Source organism: Branchiostoma floridae, chromosome 1 (genome assembly GCF_000003815.2).
Source record: "Branchiostoma floridae strain S238N-H82 chromosome 1, Bfl_VNyyK, whole genome shotgun sequence".
NCBI classification, from domain to species: domain Eukaryota; kingdom Metazoa; phylum Chordata; class Leptocardii; order Amphioxiformes; family Branchiostomatidae; genus Branchiostoma; species Branchiostoma floridae.
In genome coordinates, this window is record NC_049979.1 from 12,882,111 (window position 1) to 12,892,939 (window position 10,829).

At 40.6% G+C, this 10,829-nt stretch overlaps 1 protein-coding gene across 4 annotated transcripts in view; it reads left to right on the forward strand.

The window, feature by feature from the left end:
* The window catches only part of LOC118422062 (DNA repair protein RAD51 homolog 2-like), a 56,830-nt gene that overhangs the window by 32,247 nt on the left and 13,754 nt on the right, over positions 1-10,829 (forward strand). For all 4 annotated transcript variants that reach the window (XM_035829573.1, XM_035829590.1, XM_035829599.1 and 1 more), the window contains one exon: positions 10,147-10,324. In XM_035829573.1, coding sequence (XP_035685466.1) covers positions 10,147-10,256 — 110 coding nt within the window. In that variant the 3' untranslated portion in view covers positions 10,257-10,324. The remainder of the gene's footprint in view (positions 1-10,146; positions 10,325-10,829) is intronic.

A 10,829-nucleotide genomic window follows, 5' to 3' on the forward strand; every position in this document is an offset into this window, starting at 1 on the left:
TCCTCAGGATCAGTCTCTTTTTCTTAGGGCAGCAAATGAGTGACAGTTACTTCCTGTACTGCTCTCATGCCTTGTAATTTGCGACACTCTGGGATGGGTAGTAAGAAATAGCGAATGCACCCAAGCTCCAAATGTCCATGAAAAGCGATTGGGGACTACCGGGTGTAGTTTTTTCAAACAGTAAAATATTTAACCTTGACTCCCTAATTTCTTCTTTCTCCCACCCACTTTTTTTACAGTTTCCCTTTGACTGAGTATGAAGCTGACTAATTTGTGCAGTCTCTATGCCTTGTCTGTCTGTCTGTCTGAATGTTTGGCAGGGTTAAAACATTGTGTTGCTTATGCATCTTGGCAAAGGAAAGGTTAGGAATGTGTTATTTTGGCTAGCTTGCCCCTTGCTGGAAGGACAGTACTTCATCAGCATGCAGCGCACCTCTCCATGTGCAGGTGTACAGGATATTGCGTGCAGTAGGCAGCATTAGAAGATGATTTGCTCTACTGTGTTTTGCTTTTGTTATCTTGGATTGGAGAAGGTGTTTTATAAACAATTTTTAAGGCATTCAGCCTGGGAGATTTTCTCCAAAGGAGTCGTGACTTTTGGATTCGGCCCGATGCAGGGGTGGTGGGAAACAACATTTTGACATTTCTTCTACTTGGAGAGGATATCTTACCTGGATGTCATCCTCCTAGTTACCACTGGCTTTATACTCTTTTCGCTTTCTCCATGGCCATGCAGATCAGGCAAAAAGAATGTGCCAGCGGTAACGGGATGGTAACCAGGCTAGGGGAAAACATGACAATTCCTTGTATCTTTCTTTACACCATTTGATGATATTGATTTGCAAAGCTTTTCAAATAAATCAACATTTCATATGAAACTTTTCCCCACAAATATACTCAAGTCAAACTGTCACAGGTTTTAAGCAAGCATTCAATTTTTTCAAACTTTTTTTCAAATTTTTCCCAGCCCTGAGGTCAAAAAGCAAGATGTTTACCACTAAGCCAAAGCCTTAGAAGCAAATGTACACAGAGTGAACTTGGTGAATCTTAAAACATGGCCACTGACAATGCATGAAAGATGACAAGAATCATGGATGTGTGTATTGTATAGCTGTCCCCGGGGGCACAGTTTACACAGATTTGTTTGTTATTAATTTGTTTTGGCAACAGCTGTACTAAGAATAACAGGAATTATGGTCTGAATGAGCCTAGATGCTACATGACACTGCAGAGCTTTTTTCACAGTACATTCTAACTTAAGTACCATTATGTGATATATACTGACTTGACTGTCCCTTTATTATTGGGTTATTAGTGATCATTCCGGTAAATAGGGCATCATTTCAATGGTGACCTGTCACACCTTGGTGTTAAGAAGGGCATGACATTGAGCTGTCATTAAAATGACGAGTACCGTACTGTATTTACTGTGGGACATCATTGGTATATAACTAATATGACTAATCGGATTCTCCAGTGACATATTGTGGTGCAAATGGAATGGCCAGTAGGCATCATTAGACTGTGGTATTGTTCATGGTAACCTGCTCTACCTGTTCTTCTGCAATATTGGTGGCAATTTTGAGCTGAGTGATCAAAAGCACATACATGTCATTAATCTTTTCATCAGATAAGATAATTACCCCCCTACCATGGTAATTATCTGATCAGTGATGGGGCTTACTCTACAGTCTGCATCAAAGAGTTCCAATCAGCATACTGTAGTTACCAAAGTGGTGATGTTGTATATACAGTGTCACCTTTATGGTCTAGTACCAGTACAAATGTGGTCAGCTGATAGTTATTTTACCAAAGCCAAGTGCTTCAGGCAAAGAAGGGAATTATTCTAAATCAGCTGGTCTTTTGGAGGTCTCAACACAATAGCCTTGCAATGATGATGTCATTGTATATTTCTGGAAGAAAAGAAAAGAATATGGATTGACCTGGAGGCATGACAACAAAAGCTTTCACCCTCCATTGCACCCCATGATCCGCAAACCACCACAAGCACCCCTTCATGGCACAAGTCTGCCCCGGGACATGGCACTGTGCCATATCGGGTCACTTCTTTTATCTCCCATTGGGGGTGACTTCTGGATAATGCTCAGATTCTTGTGGAACAGTAAAATATGTTGCCTTTTATACTTGACCATCACAAGTTCACACCACTGGCCCCACACCTTATTACTGTGGAGAGGGATTGTATTGCCTGCCAGGGTCACTTTTCACAGATGTCTACTGCAAACTGGACCAGTTCCTGGCCTGCAGCTGTCAGTGTAATGCAGTAGTATACCATGTGTAGGGATGGGGAAAGGGGTACAGTCAAGGAAAGTGTTTGATAGAGATTTATAGAGAGGACTACAGAAAGTTATTATGAAAAAGTTAGATTAAAAGTTCTATTAAAGTCATTGCAACTTCAGGGTATTCAGAGTCAGACCATTACAGTAGCAGAAGACCAGGGTAGTATATCCACATTGCCTTCCCTACTGTAGTGTAGAATATGTACAGTGGTATGTAATATCATAGCCTCAAATGCTTGTAAGAAACCTTATCCCATACTACAATTTATGTTGTATTAGTTAAATAAGCCTTAAGATAAGCTATAGAACTGTAGCTTTGTAGATTACCTTGAACAATTGTTGTGCAATTAAGTTATATGTAAATTATAATTGTATTTATAATATTCTTTGTTCTAACCTGGATGAGCCAGCGCAAAACAATACCAATCCCGAAAACAATACCAATCCCGTTGGTCAAGGGAGCAACCTGAATTATCTCCAAGTAGATCCTAAGGTGTCTTAAGATAATATCGTAAAGTTGGCCAAAGAATGGAAGATGATATTATGATACTATCTTATGTCGTAGTATCATAGGATCTGCTTGGAGATTACAACATGCACACTCCTGGAGTTGGCACCTTACCTGATTATCTGCATTGCGCAGACTATCTTGAGGTAGGGTGTCAACTCTGGGACCCTGACATAAGAATATCAAAGGGATTGCTATTACCTCGCCTGCTACGGATCTTGCATACACTGTGCAGGCTTTGTTGTTTCTTGTTCACATATGGTAAATACGTATGTAATATCATGTTAAAAAACAGGACCAAATGATCGTCAGATCTTCATCTTTATTCCCTGCAACATTGGCTGTTGCACAAGTAATCATACTTGTAGCTTGACTAATCTCCGCACCGCCTCCTCCAGTCCCCCTCAGTGATGGAATCGAGCACCTCTGCGCCAGGAGGGCTTCCCTGCACATTGTTGCACATAAGTGAGCCATTCACGCACTAATGACTCGCACTGCTGCTTTAATTATGCCCGGCATACCCACGCTCTGCAACCTGTTGAATAATTCATTATGCATGTCCCCATGCAACAATACACCGTGGTGCATGTTCCACAATCTTAGTTCGCTTAACTTTGAATCCTTATGTCTCACACATATACTATTACCTGAGACATACATGAAAATGACAAAGCTCCATGGAACTGAGTATATGCATACAAGAGGTTTAATCTGCAGTTTTAGCAAGGACATTATATCCTTGGGTTTAATGTTGTTGTTGGAACAATGCATAGGTGAACATCTTTCTGTTTCACATACTTTGAGATAATCTCACAGGGGATTAAAGGATATTGTGGTAATCAGATTTCCTCCTTGGTATGAATTGACTGATAAAGCTGGTGATCTCCCTGCCAGTCTGCAGAAGTCAGAGTTGTGGAAGTTGTGGTTGCGGCTGGGTAACATCAGGCCGGGGAGGTGAATCACTGCAGCCCCCTTTCAAGCCCCCGTTGACGGTGTAATGCCACCATGTGCTGCCACAATGGCGATGTCTATCATGGAGCAATTTTCAATGTGATGCGGAGGCCCTTTAAATCCGCAGCTATTTGGTATTGTGTGATTTTCAATTAATGCAGGCACCTTTGTGCCCACCCCTGCAAGTTGTATGGTAATACGGGATAATGTGGACACATTAGGGATCTGTGGTCGACAGTCCCATTGTGGTGCAGGATGATTCAGGGCCAAAGGTTTCGGAGGTGGCCACATTCGCTGTGTAGTTTATCAAAGTCCTCCACAGTCATTGTTGCCAATTCTGTGAGCCTTCTAGGAAAGTGCTGTGTCACATTGAAGCAGCGACATCCTTCACTAACAATAGGCCTTTTCATTTGCCCATATTCATCCGCACTCCTACAAACTGGTTTTGCATATGCATTGTGCCAGCATAAACAATTTTCAGCCCATCACAAAAGCAGTGGCCCCTCCGGCAAGGCTTTTCTTCCTAGATTCATCAAAACATATAAGCACAAGCAACAGAGAAAATGGATTTTGTCCACTACATCGGTATGAAAATGTTTCCTGTACAACAATGCAGCATTGTAATGGTAGATTTGACATCAAATAGATAAATAAAACAAGAATTTTCCCCCTGTTTTGGCCCTCTAGCCAATACTAAGAAAAGTTATATTTTAATTTCGTTATCAACCATATACTGAAGAAATATGTACTGCTTTTGACTAACCCATTGTTATGATATTAATCGGATGATTATGTGTTGGAGTTGAAATGATTGGCCTTAAAAATAGTTTTAGATGTTATTCACAGCAGGCCTAAAATACAATATGGGCAAAGGGTTTCAATACGCTAGCTGCATGATTTAGATGGACATTGACAATCTACATTCTTTCTTTACATATTTCATGTTCATGATACAGTTCCTTGTTTCATGTTACTTAAAGGTGGTACATGTATTACTAGACTGTATCATGATTGGTTCTTGTCTTCTTGATAGACAATTCGACTAGCAAAGTTTTTATCCTTTGCTCATAAGGTTGGCCTCATAAACTTGAATGCATCATTAATTTTTAGGCTTGACTTGCTTTTAATTTTGTTGTTCTTGTTGCTGCATACTCATGTCTATTGTCTGGTCTCTAGAAGATGTTAAAAACAGAATGAATTTTGTCTGGCCTCACCTGCGCAATCATCTACTCACTGGAATATAGTCAGGTACTACAGCCAAATTGAAAACATGGGTAGAAGTCAGGCTGGATACCTTCCTGGTTACTTAACATCCACTCCAACAGTCTCTATACCCCCAACAGGTTTTCGGAAAACCCTGTCCAGTCCAAAGAGGGAAATGGGGCGGAAAACCCTGTCCAGTCTGAAAAGAGGGTCTGCATAGGGGTTCCTGGCAATGCTTAAAACTATTACTTCAGACAGCACCTACACTAAACTGATACACATAACTATAGAATCGGCAGCATAATGAGTGATCCAAAGGTACAACATGCACACAAAGTCAGTTCTGTCAAATGCAAAGTACCCAATTAACACTTATCTGGTAGGACATGAGGGGAGAGAATTACACCCATTGTCCATCAAACAATGGATAGTGAGTGTCCATCAATTCCGGGTTGTTAAATAGTGGCAATACGTTACAAAGACAGGCTTTGAAAGGTTTTCTTTGAATGATAAGTGTGCAGTGCTCATTTTGAGAGCTGGTCTGTTTAAATCCTGGTTTAAGAATGACCTTAGTACACAATGTTAAAACATTACATATATTTTACAATGCACTACAATAAAGCCGAGATGGTATTTTTCAAACCCTAGTAGAAGTTGTGAGCTGTATAGAACTATGTATCCTTTTAAAAATAATGTGTTTTATTTGCAAAATTATGCCGTAAGGCTAATAGCATGTTCAGTCTCAAAGAGTAGAAGTTTTTTTATATGATGCACAGAAGTAACAATGATGGATGATTTTTGTTAAGTTATAATTTTTGTATGACATTGTGTCACACTTCAAGTTGATGTTATTTCTGTGCTTAGCCATATCAAAGATAAAAAATGTTGTTGTATACTAGTACTTAGTAGCTTACAACGTATACCCCCATGCAGACCCTCTTTTCAGACTGGACAGGGTTTTCCGCATTCCGGACTGGACAGGTTTTTCCGAAAACCCTACACCAACTAAGTATTGACTACTGCAGCAGTCAGCAGATGTTAAAACTAACCAGGATGGCACCCAGCCTAGGGAAATGTTCCAAATGTGGTGGATTTCCAGAACATATGGAATGGTAATCCTGACTCATCCCTGTGTATATTTTTCCTGGTGATGTCAGAGGTCCTGCTGGCAAGGCTGTTACACACCACAGAAGAATTCTCCTCCTCCTGGGGAATGCCTTGGGTGGGGAAGCCTGTGGAATATGCTGGGTCAAGTCCAGGGCAGCACCAGGAAAGGGGACCGCATTTTCATGATGAATAGTCCAAACTTCCTGTGCCAAAGATAGTCACAAGGAAGGGCTCTATCAGGAGATAATCAGATTCATGTTGATCACCAGACATGTATGTACAAGCATCTATTCATCTTAAGAGCCTTGTAGTTCTGAGTCCTTGCGGTAGATTTAATCTTTCTTACCATGCTTACTGGACTTACCATTGCATGATCAATAGGGAAACATCCCTCAGGTTGATTAAAAAGAGTAAGTAAAACCCCTTTCAGGTCCTCCGCCTAGATCCAGACCTTCCCGTTTCCATGGCGCCAGTGACGATCATCAGGACTGTTGCTTGTGAGGTCATCAGCACATGACAACAGCACTGAAACACCTGTTTTATTTTAGGGTGGACAAAAGTTCAAGGGAACCACTTTTTCCAGATATAGATTTGACATGAAAGAGAAGGAGGATGTGTGCAAGGGAATGTGGGCACTTCCTTTGCCCAGTGGGTTTGTGGGCTGGCCACATAAGGTTCTAATTTAGAGTGCCAGTCACTGTGAAGCTATGTTCACCTTTCTGCCATGGACAAGACAGGGAACCATTTGTCATCACACTTGTTTACCAGGCACTGGCTTCCCTATTTGGAAAGTTTATGTCAAGGGGCAAAGTGTATTCTACAGGGTATAGTATCATCTCCCTACCTGCCTATCATTGTCCTGGATGCAAATCTAACCAGGATGGTAAGTAAACTGTACAATTATCAGCTTGTCAGGAGGGGCATAATTCAGCTACATTTGATGCTCTTCATGTGACACTACTCAGGCCTGTCCTCTGGCTGGGGGAGGAATTACATAAGTTTGAGCTGTGGGCCATTGTTATGTTTGTCTAATCTTAGTTATGTACAATGTACACCTCTTTTCAGGGGTTTAGTTTAGTCTTTGCTGCAGAGTTAACATTTTGCAGCCTTGCAAATAATATGTGGAACATGTGTTATGCAAAGCATCCATCAATTTTGATAGTTCTGGAGAAGTTAGGTAGTCAAATATAGATGGATAGGAGGTGAGTTTCATGGATAATCAGCAACAAAGACACAGATATGATGTATAATACCCTAACAAGTACAGACGGATGAAGCTAAACAAACTTTCACATCACAGACCTGAGGACAGAGCTGGACATAGAGCAACATCTAAAGGGGAAAAAATTCTAGTCAAACTAGACACACCTATGTCATCACTTGTTATCCAGTGTGTTCCCAGTTCCAACAAGTGCACATTTTTCCTGGGCTCCTCTACAGCTGAATGGACTGTGGTCTGGGATGTATCTAGTTACCCCCTCCTAATCCAGTTTGCTGCTGGGATGTTTGAAGTAGTGAACATGTTGCTTGAACCTCTCAGGAATCTGGAGGCCAATGGGCTTCTCTTAAATCAACTGTAATGACCATTGGATTTAAAAGTAAAGGATTTATGTCTTCAGAGGGAATATCTCTCTTGTGAGTAAGAAATCTGTGCTGTTGACACGGTATTTGCTAGGATATAGGTTTTACTTTTCTTTCCTATGACCATGCATTAGATCTGGGTCAAGAATTCCAGAACAGAGCTCCACTCAAGTTTCAACCATGTGGGTCTGTGCCCATGGGAAACCTGGTTTTCCTGATTGTACCAGTCAAAATCTGTTACCAATGATATCTACTAGTGTTATACAATGGGGAGGATTCATTAGCAAAAAGCTTTATCTAGATACTTAATTTATCAAGTGTTTGACACAAATGATAATTTTATGAGTACCCCCTCCTACCATGCAAACCACAGTCTGTGGTACATCCCAGTAGGGAAAGGTTACCAACGGTCAGGGTAATTTCTGCTCCCATTGAGGTGAAGTACACTTTTGTCCAGATCTGTACTCAACCTAGCAATTTTCACTCATTGGTCTCAATGCAATTTTGTCCTGAACTTGCTGCTCCTCTGGTTATTGTTGCAGATATGTTGCAGATGTTGTTTTTGGGGGAAAGTTTGTCCTCCCCTGGGGCTGTCTGGGTATGGTAGGTTCCAGATGCAGGGTCAGAGTGTTTATTTCCAACTGAGGCCAACTCCAGGTTGTGCCGCCTGCCTGACACTGTGGTTTGGGTTGCTATTTGCCTTGTAGGCAACCAAGTGTTTGGTCTTGTGGACTTAATATCCGGTCGCTAATGATTGTGTATAGCATATGATTCAAGATGTCCAAACTTGGCTTTCAGCTCAAATGTTGGTGAAGATGTTGTTTCACTCAATCATTCAGTGTGTGGTTTAAGTTGTTTTACTGGTATATGTAATGTCAAGTTTCATCTTTTGTAAGATTTCTTCATATTGTAGTCAATCTGTGGGGGGAACATATGATGAGAACCTTTTCTTTTTAATGACACGTACAAGTTAAGAAGGTACCAACTATTGTTTAGCATATGATATGGGCCCATGGTTGTGTGACCGCTTTCAGGGAAAGTATCCACAGCCCATCAGCTACAGCTAGTAGTAGCAGATCATCATGCTTGTTGCACTGTGATGTTCACACAGTTGATTCAAGTTTGTACCAGAATTATTAAGTCAGGTCATTCAACCAAGCTGTAATGTAAATCTACTAACACAACAGCTTTAATCAAAATGGATCTTTCATTGTGATAACTTGAGATTAGCATACAAGCAATTTTCAAGTTTGTTTTGTTGTTTAATTAATGAAAGCACTGTTCAAACAAACTTTTGAGCATACTGTAAGTGCTGTCTGACTGAATGACAACATACAGAAACAGCAATTCCAATACCGTTGGTAAAAATCTCCTGCATACTGAAAGATACTTTGATAACATGTCGCCATATTTACATTACAGATTGATTAATTGCACTACTTGAGTGATTTTGGTACATGCAGTCCTTTGTGTACAGTGCATGAAGTATGTACAAAAAAGCTTCCACTTACAAAGGTAACCGTGTGTGCGTGTAGAAGTGGAAATGTTGACTTGTATGCTATTTCATGTGTCCCTGGCTAAATGTCAAGTAGTTCTTTTGGACTGGTACACTGTAAGAGTGTTGATGACTCATGTTAGCTCTGTGGTTCACTTCCCAACACCTTGTCTGACCACAGAGTAGGCTGATAGCTTGACCATAGGCATACCTGTGGTCTGGTTTACCACTCAATGGTCCAACTTGTGCTGTCAAATCAATAAAAAGGGGCAATGCCTGCAAAGTGCCTGTAAAAAAAGGAACCAAGACTCTTGGCGCTAAGTTGGCCTTTTCCTAATCCAAGGAGGTTAAAAAACACAACCTCCTTGCCTAATCTAATTGTACTTTTTGTCAAGAGGAAGTGTAGATTGTACTTTGAAGCATCATTGAAATTGTTCACCTAAAATGATAAAAAACAAAAAAACTGAGTGGAAACTGGAAGTCTGGGTTGAAAAATGATTGTCTAAGAGTCAAGTTTTATTATAAAGCTCCCCATGTAAATGCATGCTCTGTCAATACATCAAAGTGTTTCCAAACACTTGTCTGCACTGTTGACTCAGAACATAATCATATGCTAATCTAATTTTGTAACTGTTAGTTCTGGAATGAGGTTGAGTAGTCCTGGCAGTGGTGAGTAGTTATATTTAGAAACTCCAGATGTTATTACATTACCATACACAAGTCTATTGTTTGAAACATAACAATATCTTTTTCCCACACTAGCCAAACTCCTGTACAAAATCTAATCAGACCTATGGCAGGAGTCATCAGACCTCATCAAATCACATCAAGGCAATTATGGGCAGTTTCCCTGAAAAGCTGTCCCCGTGGGCCTCCTTTTATTTCTCTCCTGGGGAAAATCAATTTAGCATTGGAAATCTTTCATAAAGGTTTTACTCTACAAAAGATAAGCTAGGAGGAAGACAATAAAATCCTATTGTTTTCTTTTTTCTTCTTCACAGATGATGAGACAATTCATAAGTCAAGTGAGAGGGTAGCCACAGACCCCGGCCTCATCCCCATCAAAGTGCGGACCATGTTGGGACAGGGAGGAGGTTTGGTTGTGCCATGATCATGCCATGCCATGAGGGAGGAACAACAGGGACTGTGTACCCTAATACCCCCCCTTCCTGCAACATGGTAAGTCTGACAAGGATACAGGCTGTGAACACCAGTCATCAAATCCTATTGTTATGGATATTTGTCTATATTAATTATGTATGAGATGACTGCTTTTCATACACCCGATTGATTCTCTCTTGCTCCCTCCTGAGACAAAATTTTCTGGGAACCTTGCGATTGTAGGTTTCCCCAAATTAGTGTAATTAAGTCTGCCACTAGTAGTAATTTCAATATCAGTGACTACTTTGCAATCAGCAATAATGATTAGTAGATGGTGACTGAAGCGTGATAAACCAGGCAGCAACCAACAGATGTCAGTTGCCAGTTTGTCTGCAAACTGTGATTTTTTACCATGATTTATCCCTCCATTGTTGTTCAGTTTATGGTAATTCTAACGAAAAGTCAACTTTTACCAACAAAAGGGTTCTGTGTTTGCATCTAACTAATGATGTTAGGGTCACAAGTGAATGTACATTTTTGGCACTTGAAAATAAAAGCTACTCGTTCAGGTAGACTGATTTTG